At 38.1% G+C, this 14,306-nt stretch overlaps 1 protein-coding gene across 1 annotated transcript in view; it reads left to right on the forward strand.

The window, feature by feature from the left end:
- Positions 1-14,306, forward strand: part of LRRC63 (leucine rich repeat containing 63) — a 35,732-nt gene that overhangs the window by 6,714 nt on the left and 14,712 nt on the right. The window contains exons 2-4 of the mRNA XM_041731065.1: positions 1,161-1,841; positions 2,321-2,389; positions 5,563-5,723. Coding sequence (XP_041586999.1) covers positions 1,161-1,841; positions 2,321-2,389; positions 5,563-5,723 — 911 coding nt within the window. The remainder of the gene's footprint in view (positions 1-1,160; positions 1,842-2,320; positions 2,390-5,562; positions 5,724-14,306) is intronic.

Consider the following 14,306-nt stretch of genomic DNA (forward strand, 5'->3'; position numbering starts at 1 on the left):
GTACCCCCTGAAATGCCAGGAGATGCAGATCAAGTAGTTTCAAGGATTCTCTTGCCTTGCTCCAACTGAAACACTGCACTGAAGGGCCTAAGAGTTTTTTTTGTTGTTGTTGTTTTTTTGTTTTTTGTTTTTTTGCTACTCTGGAGGTATTAGTGGGGGACGTGGGTAGGGGAGTAGTGAGATTATTTTCTCCTTGTGGCGTACACTCCTCTTCTCTATGAATGGTTCTCTGAGATCTCCCCTGACATGATTTGAGGTGGAGGGAAGATCATCCTCTTGCACCCACCACAGGGAGGGGAAAGTTGGGGAAACACAGAGCACTCCCAACAGCTCTATTCAGGAGAATGCCTCTCTCTGAACTCAGGCCAGTCTCTAGCCATCTCTTATTTGTAGACCTCAGAAGGGTGAGAGTCAGGTTTACTTTGACCATCTCTTTGCAAGCCTTGCCTTCATGAGGCTGTTATCCCTCCCTTAGAATGTAGAGGTCCTCATCATTTATTGTACTCAACTGAGACAATGGGGAAAAAGTCACGTAACATTCACTCACAGGGGAAAGAGAGAGCATATATGGTGTAGTGAGGTATCTAAGATGCAGGCACAGAGCATTTTTCAGACCTAAGAGAGAATAGACAATTTATCATTGCAACCCAACTGAACTTTAGTACCTTGCAGCCAGTATCAGGATGTTACCATGTTCAGACATTGGTCTGACATTTGGCACTGAGAAGAAATGTAAGTCTTTGCCGAAAAAAGTTTCAAATGAGGAAGAGATAATGATAAATGATGAATAACAAAACTTCATCCAGAGCCTTTTGGCGCTTCTGTATATCCAGTTTAGTAGCAACTGCTCAGAAAACTCCCTTACTAGCCTACTCTTCTATCAATTCTCTTCATCCAAGAGTTGCTCCCTACCCTTTCTAAATCTTTTAATACAATCTAGTCTTTCCAATTCTCCAACTGATCACTCATACTTTACCGCAGTCAGCTAAACAGAAGTCCTGATAGCTGAACAGCCATATACAGAAATTTTTAGAAGGTGAAAGAGGATGAGTAAATACAGAAAAGCTATGGATGCTAAGACATTAATAGTTTTGTTCCCGATGCCTTGATAAATATGAACTAATTGTGCTTTTTCAAAAAAAATTTTTTTTCTTGTTTAGCCAAGACTGGTAAAACTGAGGCAAAACATGTAAAGTTCACTCATGATGAAACCACTTTAATTCGAAGAAGGAAAACTAGTTTTCCTGATGCTGTTTCAGGAGATCAATCACAAGCCCTTGTCAACATCCAAAATCTCTTTCTCGATCATTATATACCAGAAAGAGTGACTACTATTTCAATATCCAGGAAATCCAATAAGAGTGCCTCCTGGCACATTCCAGAGACTGCTACTGGTTCCATATTCTTTCCAAGCTCTCATTCAGCCTCAAGTCGAATTTTTGGGAAAGAAACAAGCCAAATGAAAATTTCAAGAAAATCAAAAGAAGCGGCATCAAAAATTACAAATATTTATTTTGGTGACATGTTCAAAGACATTCTGATTCTCTCCGGACCTTCAAGCACCACTTCTCAAGCTATTACTCCCAAACACAAGAAAGTTGGCTCTGAGTATCTACTATCATCAAAGGATAAAACCTATACTTTTAAGCAAAAACTGGTAGGTCCACGTGCAACAGTGCCAAGCCCTGTACCAGAACTTACGCGTGTTAAAGCTGAAAGATGGTGGTCTCCACGGTTTAAAGAAAAAACTGCTGTGATACTAAGTATTACTCATTTTCCAGGTCTCATCTCCATACCATCACCAGTATTGCCAAGAAAACCTCACAGACAGTCTTTGTTAGGTAAGTCCATTCTGAACATGGTTTCTAATAACGGGGTGAAGTAGAGCAAAAGGGAGAGAAGGCACACAGCAAAGGGTGGTTATCCCTTGGGTTTGCAGGTTGGGATGTTGGGATCACTTTTTGTCTACATATCCAATATATGAGCCACAGTGCAATAACAGAAGTACTGACCTTTCAAGTCTCCCAAGGTCAAGTTGGGTGCTCTACGCAGATGGTGGTAGTGGGAAACAGATGAGCAGGTTCAAAGGATCAGAAAAGTCAATATAAAAGAGCAGTGAGAATGAATGGTCATTCAGAAGGTAATCTAGGTGAACTCTAGAAGCAGAATGCCAGTGCTGTTGGATGTCTTCATGGACACATTTCCGTGAATAATACAAATTAATTAAAAGATGAATAATTACAATGAAATCATAAGCACCTGCAATATGAATTTCCACAAGTATCCAAAAGAGGTTTCGTTTTTTTCTTTTTTTTTCTAGAAACTCAAGTAACAGAGTCTGAAAATCTAGAAAGTGCTCCAAGGCAAATCACGCCAAGCCTTTCTGAAGGTAAATGCTATATCATACTTCAAAAACTGTATATAAGTTTATCTCTCTATAAAAATATTCGTGATTTTGTGTGTTGGCTGTATGCATGCGTGATTCACATATGTGTCTCACTTATTTTCAGCTCTTTAAGCAAATTAACTCAGCAAATATTTTTTTAAACATTGACTATAGGGGATCCCTGGGTGGCTCAGCGGTTTAGTGCCTGCCTTTGGCCCGGGGCGCGATCCTGGGGTCCCAGGATCGAGTCCCATGTCGGGCTCCTGGCGTGGAGCCTGCTTCTCCCTCCTCCTGTGTCTCTGTCTCTCTCTGTGTCTATCATGAATAAATAAATATTAAAAAAAAACATTGACTATAAACCAAACTTTGTACTGATGTTGGGAACATAAAAGCTGAAGTATTCTTAATCTGGGTGGGGCAGATAAACATGAAATAATGAAAGTTATTATTTCCATGTGCCAGACACTGTTAAGTGCTTTGACTTTAGTTACCAGGGGAAAAAAATGAAAAGTCATCTTTAAAGAAAACTGTGTCATCCTAGACTCACATTATTTCTACAAATAATTTCACCAATACAGTATGTAGTAAACAATTCACAATCGTGTGGCAGACAAAAAGAGAGACAAAATGAATGAAAACTAGCAGAAAACTAAGCAGTAAAATCATACCTACAGGAGATCCAGGTGTTACAATAATCAGATACAGATTTTAAAATAACTTCAAGACTTTCGGTCTGTCTATGATTGAGTAGCTTGTATTGGAGGGAGGACAAAGCCTCCCACCAAAATCAACAATTTAAGCTGCCCAGAGCATATAAAATAGCTATTGAAGGTATTGGAGAGTAACTATTGTAGGCCTGACTTGAGTGGCTACAGTCTTTGAAATATGGAAGCTCTCATGAGTTAACTCTACATTTACCTTGGCTTTTGCCTGAGGTCATTTGTGGTGTTAGAAAACAGAGCACAAGTAGGAAGTGGTAGTATTACCGAGTTGAGGAGATAGCCGTCAGACTCAGAGCTGTCCATATAACGGGGTTTTGAGACGCAAAATCTCAGAGAGGAGAGAGGTGAATCCAAAAATCTGCATGCATATCTGCTGATTTCTAAGCCCTGCATGTGCAGGATAATACTCTAAGAAGCAGCAGAAAACATCAGCTGAGATACTAAGGAAGTGAACGTATAATTTCATAGTTGCCTGGAAGACAGTTACTGGAATTACATGGAATTACATCTCTGCCAGAATTAGAGACCTTGTAAACACACTGGGTTTTTAGTTGAAGATCCAGAGGAAGCATGTCTTAGAAATAAGGATGATGTTTTAGAAAAAAAGCACAAAACTAAAATAGATTATCCCTAACAAAGCTCAAAACCAATCCTTAGTGAATCAAAGTGATACTTTTTGCCTAATCAATGAAAATTTAACCCTTGTTGGAGAGACATAGCGTTATCCAAATCCTTTAAAATTTTCATCCACAATGTCCAGCATTAAATTTAAGAAATCCTGGGGCATCCTAAAAACAGTACAAAAAATCAGTATAAAGGAACAGACAGTGGACACAGACCCATAGAATCATTTCCTGAAGTTTTTGACAAAGATTTTAAAATAATTGTGACTATTTCATTTAAGAAAATAAAGAATAAGTTAGAGAATTTCACCAGAGAACTAGAATTTTTGTTTTTAAAAACAGGAGCCAGATAAAACTCTAAAACAGAAAAATATTATAACAAATAATAATTCAATTAAAGATTAAACATAGAACACTCCAACTACAGAACCCTCTCTTTTTTTCCAGTTTTACTTATTGTGAAATGATTGCTGCAATAGATTAATATCTATCACCACACACAGTTACCATTTTTTCTTGTTATGAGAACTTTTAAGATTTCAAATATACAGTACAGTTTTGATAACTATGGCAACCATAGGACTCTCTGAGCCCACTATCCTCCCATTAGTTCTGTATTATTGTCTGTGACATAAATTAACTTCTGGGTCACATCATAAGCTGAAACAAGTCATGCTGCCATTTCTGATTTATCGAGTTTGTTCCACTCTGGTGGTTCCATCTTTGAAAAGTTTCAGGTGAGTTTAAGGGTCTTCACCCTTTAGAGAGGAAGAGGAATTTGTACTTACCTCTCTACCTCCACTTACTTCATTTTCATTCAAAATCCAACTGCTTGGGCTTAATCCATAAGGATAAGTGAGCTGGGAGCAGGCCACAGACTTAGGTCTTAATTCATACTCCTTTTTGCTCTACTCTCTCTCCCAAAACTAGGGCTCTCTATATCATATCACATATCTTACTGCTGCACTTAACTTTCACATCAATTGATCTTTAATGGGCACACAGGCCTATTTTAGAAGCTAGAAATTGAACATTGTTTTCTCTGGCCTAGGATGCATTATTTCCTTTCGTTGAAGCAGTGGCAGTATAAGAATTACTGAGATTGTAAAATATGTTGCTGCAAATAATGCAGCAAGAATGGCTGTGAATATAAAATTTTTTACAAAATTTCAAAATATTTTTCTGCTGCACTTCAGTGTATCCTTGGATAGGTCATTTTTTATAGAAGGTGATGGACCCCACAAGGGTCATGATAAAGTAAATTTAGATGATCCCTGGCTAACTTCTGAGTTGCTTGGATTTTTTTCTTGTGTGATCTTCAAACTGAGTGAAGAAAGCGGAATTACATAAGGCACTGGAAACATGCATCAAGATGATCTTAGGAGAAAAAGTAAGGTTCTTCCTTGGGAGGTGATCTCTATCTGACTTATGATTAAATGATGTCCATTATTAGTTTTATGAAGCAAAAAGTTGTCTATGTAAATTACTAATAAAATTTTTAAAAATATTTTTGCATATAACACAAAAAGACTGAGATTGACGGAATCAATAGAAATAGAAATAGAAATCAATAGAAATAGAAATCTATAAGCATATGGTTTTCTTCTTGAACAACAGTTGTACTAATATTTGAAAAAAAAGAAAAACACACACCACCACCCAGTTTAGCAACCAGCTGAGATTGGGTGCATGAAGGTCATGAGGAATCTCTTCCAGATGATTTACACAGCTAACCTATTTATGATGATTCATTGTTACTATAACATAAATACCTTTTAACTTTCATTCTAAGTGCTAACATTTAAGTCTCATATTTTCTTATTTTATTTAGGTATCATTAAATCTAAAAACCAGGAAGACTCACAGGCACATGTTATACATGGTGGAGGTCTTAAGACTGTTAACGTAACACGATATGAAACTATAATAACCATGACCAACTTTGCCATAGTAAACTGTCAAATATATGGAAGAAATGCACTTAAACTTAAGGTATGCTAGATTTTTTTAAATGGGAACTTCTTTTTGTATTATCAATTATTTTTGCTTTAGGTTTCTTAACTTAGGTTACTTTCCCTGTGATTGAAGGGATCTTTCCTGTTGCAATGGAGATTTTCCAGAAACACATTCAGATTTATCTCTAAACCTATGTCATAGTTTTCCTTCATTCCAATTTCTTAAAATGTTAAGATATAAAGCAATTAGAGTGTTTTTTCATTATTCACCATGATAAGAAAAGTGGGATTCAGAATTATCACATTTTAAGGTTAACAGCAATCTTTGGCCCTTATGCCAAATCTAGCAATAGACTGACTTTTCACCGAACACAGGTCTGTTGAATAGGAATGATAATAGTTACCATATATTAAGCACCCACTATGTGCAAAGCAAACATTACTCTTAAAATTTATAATTCAGCAAAATAAGTATTATAATCTTCATTTTACAGATAGGAGCACTAAAAAGCCCAATGAAAGTAACTTATGAAAGACCATAGAGCAAACAAGTAGTAGAGCTTAGGTTTGAAGCCAGGACTCTTTGATCTCAAAATCTATGCTTTTTTATTTTAATTTTTATTTTGAAATAAGTTCAAACTTGTAAAAAAAATTGCAAAAATAGGAAAATCTACAAGAGAGTTTCTTGAGCATTCAAAAATGCCTACACATATTGGGGAATTTAGAAAGCTATGTGCATGGCCAGTGCCGGATACATTCTTAGAAGAGACCCAAGAAGACCCCGAGCTTTCATTACCTTTTAATGTTCTGGCTAAATATTGAAAGGGTGCCTCCACATAGACTAGAGCCAATATGAAGGGATTAGAAGAAATATTATATCTCTTTCTCATTCCAGTCCTATTGGACAAGGAAATCTCCATCAAAACACTAACCAAGCACAAGCTAAAGGAGCAGAGATTTCTTTCTATTTTTTTTTTTTAAAGATTTTATTTATTTATTCATTGGAGACAATGAGAGAGAGACAGAGACACAGGCAGAGGGAGAAGCAGGATCCATGCAAGGAGCCCGATCTGGGACTCGATCCCAGATCCCGGGATCACGCCCTAAGCCGAAGGCAGATGCCCAACTGCTGAGCTACCCAGGTGTCCCAGGAGCAGAGATTTCAAAGACAATGTGTGAAAATGTAAAGACTTAACAAAAACGATTTAGAAAAAGCACTAAACCAACAACTACAGCCCACAGCAAGCAACAAAAATAAACCCTGGAGAGGGGGATATTATGGCTTTTGGAGTTACCACATAATAATATTCAAAGTGTTCAGTTTTCAGTAAAAAATATGGCACATGTGAAGAAACAAGAAATATGGCCCAATCACAGCAGAAATTAATAGAAACTGACTCTGAGGAAGCACAGACATTGGACTTACTAGAAAAAAAAACCTTTAAATCCACTGTCTTAAATATTCTGAAATAGCTAAAAAAAAAAACCAACCCAGAAGAATATTGTGTGAGTAGACATTTATCAATAAAGAGATAGACATTACAAAAGGGAACCAAAAAGAGCTGAAAAATACAATAACCAAAACAAAAACTCATTGGAAGTTTTCAATATTAGGTTTGAGCAGGAGAAGAAAGAATCAGAGAACTGGAAGATAGGTCAACTGAAATCATCAGTTTGATGAAGAGAAGAGGAAAAGAAGAAGAAGAAAGAAGAAGAAGAAGAAGAAGAAGAAGAAGAAGAAGAAGAAGAAGAAGAAGAAGAGGAGGAGGAGGAAGAAAAATGAACAAAGGCTAAGAGACCAGTCAGATGCCATCACGTGTACCAAATATAGATAATAGAAGTCCTAGAAAAAAAGGAGAAAGAAAAGCACAGAAGGAATATTTGAAGAAATAATGGCCAAAACTTCCCCAAATTTGATTAAAGCTACAAATCTACAGATCCAAGAAGTTGACAAATTCCAAGAAGGAAGGAATTTCTGGGTGGCTCAGCAGTTTTAGCACCTGCCTTCGGCCCAGGGCCTAATCCTGGAGTTCTGGGATAGCGTATGGCATCGAGCTCCCTGCATGGAGCCTGCTTCTCCCTCTGCCTGTATCTCTGCCTCTCTCTCTCTGTCTGTCATGAATAAATAAAATCTTAAAAAAAAAAATTCCAAGAGGGATAAACACAAAGAGATTCACACTGAGACACATTACAATCAAATTGTCAAAAGCTAGAGAAAAATCTTAAGAATAGCAATAGAGGAATGATTTGTCATGCATAAGGGTTCCTCAAACTTAATAGCCAATTTGTCATCAGAAACCATGTAAGCCAGAAAGTAATGGGATGACATCTTTAAAGTGATGAAAGAAAATCAATCTCTCAACCAAGAATCCTATATCCAGCAAAACTACTTTTCAAAAAACAAATAAGAAATTAAGATGTTTTAAGGAACCAAAAGCTGAGGGAGTTTGTTATTAGTGCACCTACTCTATATGAAATACCAAAGAGAGTTCTTCAGGTTGCAATGAAAAGACATTAGACAGCAACTCAAAACCTTAGAAAGAAAAAAGGAATTTGGTAAAGGTAACTACATAGGTATATATAAAGCCCAGTACTATTCTATTTTTGGTTTGCAGCACTTCTTTTTATTTCCTATATGATTTAAGAGACAAATGCCTAAAACAATAATTATAAATCTATGTTAAGGGATACACAATGTACAAAAATGACATTTTTGACAAAACATCATAAAGTAGGGCAGGGGTAGAGTTGTATAGGAGCAAAGACTTTATGTGCTACTGAAGTTAACTTGGCATCAATCCAAACTAGATTGTTATAAATTTGAGATGCCAACTGTAATCTCCATGGTAACGACTACTAAGAAACTATCTTAAACATGTACATAAACGAGAATGAGAAGAGAGTCAATGTGACAGATTGCAAAATAATTAATTGCCAAGAAGGCAGTAATCAAAGAACAACAAGAAAAAAGCATTCTGGAAAAGGCAAAACTATGGAGACCATAAAAATAGCAGTGGTTGCTATTTTTAAAGAAAAATGAACACCTATACTTCACAAACTCTTCCAGAAGACAAGAGGGGGAACACCTCTTTTAGTATTCTGAACCCAGTTCCACCACGGTGGGGGGATAGTTTCCCCACACCACCAAGCGGTTCTCAGACACCAGCTGAGTGTCTTACCATTCAGCTCAATTCTGCCTAGAGATAACACCAGATTCCATGGGGAAAATGTTCAGTCCTACAAGACTGAACAATTCAGAATGCCAACTAGAAGCCTCGAGTGTTACCTGCACTTCTGACCAACTGGCTATAAATTAGAAGTTCCCATGCCCCTCTCCCTGGGTTCAATTTATTTACTAGAGTGGCTCACAGAACTCATGAATTCCACTTACTTACTAAATAACTGGCTTATTACAAAGGATATTAAAGGAATTAAAGGATATGAATCAACAGTCTGATAAAGAGATACATAGGACAAGGTGTGGAAAAGGGTATGGAGCTTTCATGCCCTTTCCAGGCACAGCTTTCCCCAAATCTCCACATATTTGTCCCTGGACACTCTCCAAATCACGTCCTCTTGGTTTTTACAGGGTCTTTATTAAGTTGGCATAATTGATTTAAACCATTGGCCTTTGGTGATTGAGCTCAATCTCCCAACACCTCTCCCCTCTCTGGAGGAGGGGAGTTGGTGAGGCAGAAAGTGCCAACCCTCTAATCATATGGTTGGTTCCCTTGGAAACTAGCCTCCATCCTTCAGTGCTTTCCAAAAGTCACCTCATTACCATAAACCCAGTTGTAGTAGAAAGAAGCATGGTGTGAATAACAAGACCTGCATTTCACCTTTACAGTTCTGAAGTGATTTCAGGAACTGAGGACAAGGGATTTACAAATATAACAAAAGATGTTCCCATTGCTCTCATGATTCCAGAAATTTCAAGAATTTGGGGTACCCACTATTTGCTTCGATGTGGAGGGACCTGGAGGGTATTGTGCTGAGTGAAATAAGTCAATCGGTAAAGGACAAACATTATATGGTCTCATTCATTTGGGGAATATAAAAATTAGTGAAAGGGAATAAAGGGAAGGAGTGAAAATATCCGTGAGGGTGACAAAACATGAGAGACACCTAACTCTGGGAAACGAACAAGGGGTAGTGGAAGGGGAAGTGGGCGGGAGGGGGGTGTTGGGGTAACTGGGTGATGGGCACTGAGGGGGACACTTGGCGGGATGAGCACTGGGTGTTATGCTATATGTTGGCAAATTGAGCTCCAATAAAAACATAAAATAAAATTAATTAATTAATTAATTAAAAAAGAATTTGGGGTACCTGTGGGCTAGGAACTTTGAATGAAGCCCAAATACATATGAGAGATATATTTTGGTCACCTGAGTGACCAAATACATATTTTTTTAAATTATAATATCACAATCTCTAACACATTCTATGCTGTCAATGTAACCTGGGTGCCAGAGGAACAAAGGACACCACAAGAAAACCACAGACCAACACCCCTTATGAATATAGATAAAAATCCTCGGCGAAATACTAACTAATGGAGTCTGAAAAATTAAAAGGATTATACATAATAACGTAGTGACATTTGTTTTTGAAATAAAAGGATGGTTCAACATCAGAAAATCAGTCAATATACATTAATGCATAGAGGGGGAAAACCTAATTATCTTAATTGATGCAGAAAAGGCATTTGACAAGACTTTGGTTCTTTAAAAGGATCAATGAAATTTCTAAATCCATAATGTGATTGGTTAAGGAAAAAAAGAAAGAAAGCTCTAAGTGCTGCATTCAAAATAAAAAAGGAGAAATCACCACATGTCTCCCAGACATTAAAATAAAAGGTAACAAAACACTAAGGACAACCTTTTTCCAGTAAGGGCCACGGCTGTGATGAAATGGAAACATTCCTTGGAAAACATAACTTGCCAAAACAGGCACAACAAGAAATAGAACGCCAGTATAGTTTTGTGCCTGTAACAACATCTAATTAAAATTTTAATTAAGAGCCTTCACACAAAGAAAGCTCCAGGCACATAGGACTTCCCCGGCGGGTCTATCAAACATTGAAGGAAGAAATAACACCAGTTTACATGAACTCATTTTATGATGCCCATATAACTCCCTCACCAAAACCAGACAAGGATATTATAAGAAAGGAAAATTACAGGCCACTATTTTTCATACACGTCAGTGTAAAACTTCCAAATCAAATTCAGCAATATCGAAAATTAAAAACGAAGGATACCATGTCATGACTACATGGAGTTTTCACAAGAAATTGAAAGTTGTTTTCATATTTGAAAATCAATGTTATTCTCAGTAATATCATCGCAATAAATGCAAAAACCTGATCACATTCAACACACATTTAACATGAAAGAAAGAGGCACGGGCGGGGGGGCGGGGCTAAATGGGTTAAGGGTTTTCACTGGGCTCAGGTCCTGATCCTGGGGTCCTGGGATGGGGACTCGGCTTCCAGCTCTCCGCCTGACCCTCCCGCCAGCTCATGTTCTTTCTCTGTCGCTCACTCTCTCTGTCCAATAAATAAATAAAATCTTTGGAAAAATAAAAGATGGGAAAAAATCCCTAAATATACCTCTAAATAGACTAGGATTAGAGAAACCTTTCATAATTAAATAAAGTCTATCTATGAAAACTCTGCAACCAATACCAAATAGAATCAGTAAGGGTTGATAAAGAAAGGGGCGCTAATCCCCAAGATTAGGAGCAAGGCAAGAAAATTTTTTCCTTCGATTTTATTCCACATTGTAATGATGGTTCTAGCCACTTCTGTAAGATAAGGAAGATCGGAAAGGAGGAAGTAAAACTATCTTCCTTGGCATGCAACATGATTGCTTCTGTAGAAAAGCTTAAGGAAGGTCAAGAAAAGAAACCCTACCAATAAGTAAATTCAGCAGGTTGCTGGGAACAAAGTCAAAAGTTTAAAATCTGACATAGGACTATCACCAGGGACAAAGTCATCGAGGCCATCTAGAGTTTTGCCATTTGCATTAAAAAAAAAAAAAGTGGACAGAAGACTTCAACAAATCCTTTGCAAAGGCGGTTATGCTAACAGCCATTCAGAACCTGAGAAGGTTCTTGTCATCATCAAGAATGACAAACTGAAACCACGGTCAGATTCCACTGTGGTGTGATGACTAAAATTCTCTGTAGAATGACTAAAATTAAGAACTCAGGGGAGGTCAATTAAAAAAAAAACAAACTCTGATTATATTCCTTTATTTGTTTTTTCAGAGGACCAGCTTTTTGACATTCTGTTTTTCATTTTATTAATTTTTTGCTCTTATTTATTGTTAATATCTTTCTTCTTTTGGAGGCATTCATTTGCTATCCTTTGCCTAACTTCACTGGACATCAGTGACTTTCAGCCTTTCCTTTTCTTGTTTTTGTATTTAAGGCTCTAAATTTTCTTGCAATCATGACTGTACTCCCCCACGGTTTTTGAAGTGTCCTATCTTTGAATATTTTAATTTTGAAATGATTTGGAAGTTACAGAGACGTTACAAGAAAAGTACAAAGTAAACTTGCAGATACGCTTCATTACCCCGCGAATACTTTAGGACGTATTCCCTGCAAGCAAGAACATTCTCCTACATAACCACGGGACAACCTTCGAAATCGGGAAATTAATATTGATTCATTACTCAACCAAGAGATCCCATCTGACGTTTGCCAGTTTCGCCCATAATGTTCTTCATAACAGAGGGATCCAATTTAGGGTCACATGTTGAATACAATTGCTTCAGTTTTCGTCCTAGCTGGTAGGCTTTCTTTGACTTTCATGACTTTGAAACTTAAAAAAAAATTACAGGCAAGTTATTCTGCAAAATGTGCATTATTGTGGGTTTGTCTTAGATTTTCTGATTAGATACAGGTCACTCACCTTTGGCATTAATATTCAAAAGCTTTTTTTTTCATCCTGTCTTATCACATGGTACATGATTTCAGTTGAACCCATTACTAACAGGGTTTACTCAGATTACTTGTATAAAGTGGTACCTTCAGAGCTTCTCCCCTGTTGCTCTTTTCCCCTTTGTACTTAATACGTAAAAACTATGCAAGCAACCCTATTTCTCATCAGATGTTTGATTTATTTATTAACTTACATCATTGTTTCGTGTGGTGGGCCATTATTTTTATTCTCAAGTTGTCCCAGATCTCGTTAGTAAAAGCCCATTCAAGTTGGTTTCTGTGTCCTTTTGACATTTCCGGTCATGTGCTGTGGCTGGTATGGGCTGGGGATCCCAGAGCACTCTGAGCTGGGGCTGTTCCAGTGGGATGGCTGGAGTGAAGTATGCCACGGGCTGGGGATTCTTTGTGCAGAGGATACCCCGACAGGACAGCTGAAGCTGAAGTGGGTGCAAGCCAAGTGCCCCTAGCATGCGCAGCATAACGTCACCCTGGTAGGGTGGCTGGAACTGAGATGGGGCACAGACTGGGGTGTCCTGGGGTGCTCTATGCAGGGGGAGCTCTGTTGTGTAGTGCAAAAGCAGCTATGTACAATACTTAAACTTATGAAGATGGCTGTGTTCCGGTAAAAATTTATTTAGAACAACAGGTGGCAGAGTGTAGTTTGCTAATCCTTGCTTTTTTTTTTAAATAAAGATTTCATTTATTTGAGAGACAGAGAGAGATATAGAGAGAGCGCACAACAGAGGAACAGCACAGGGAGAGGGAGAAGCAAGCTCTCTGCTTGGGAGCTGGATGCAGGGCTTGATCCCAGGGCTTGATCCCAGGACCTTGGGATCATGACCTGAGCTGAAGGCAGATGCTTAACTGACTGAGCTACTCAGCCTCCCCACTAATCTACTTGCTTTAAATGGAGAAAGAATGTAGCTCTTAAAGAGTTGAGCGGAGCTAATGAAGAAAAAATTTATTTCCACAGCCATTAATATTATTTTCAAAGATATTTGACTACAGAGTAGAATCCTGAGCTCTGGGGGCGGGGTGGGGGGTGATATAAAAGAATCAAAAGTCATAATTCCTGATCTAGTTTGGGGACCTTATATAAAAGAAGTAAATTCTATATGAACAAAAACTTGCACAGGACAAGTGGACTGATTGATACAGACCAGGACATGAGTAGTTAAAGGTTGCTACTAGAGCGGCTCAAGAGATGGGGGAAGTCTCCACATTCTTAGTGCTCAGTTCTTCACATCTTTTCCACGATAATCACAGCAAACAGGTCTTATAGTGGGATGATAAAATAGAGATCCAGGGTACCTACGGCGGGCTGGCCCTATAGTGAAGGTCCCTGGGATTCCATGAAGCAACATGAAGGTTCTGGGCATTCACTCAGCCAATATTTATTAAGAACCCACCATGTCCCAGTGGTAAGCTATCTCACTATGTATCAGTGCGCAAAACAGAAGAGAGTCTCTATTTCACGGAGCTTGTTGTACTCTAGCAAGGGTGAGGTCATGCATGTATGTGTCCGTAGTCTGTCCTGTAAGGACAAGCGTTATGAAGAAAAATGAAACAACGGACAGGGGCAGGGAATCATTGATGGAGCACTGGTTTGAGAGGTTGCTATTTATTAAAGGTTGGTTAGGGAAGGCCTCTCTGGTCAGAGCACCTGGGAGCA

Source organism: Vulpes lagopus, chromosome 16 (genome assembly GCF_018345385.1).
Source record: "Vulpes lagopus strain Blue_001 chromosome 16, ASM1834538v1, whole genome shotgun sequence".
NCBI classification, from domain to species: Eukaryota; Metazoa; Chordata; class Mammalia; order Carnivora; family Canidae; genus Vulpes; species Vulpes lagopus.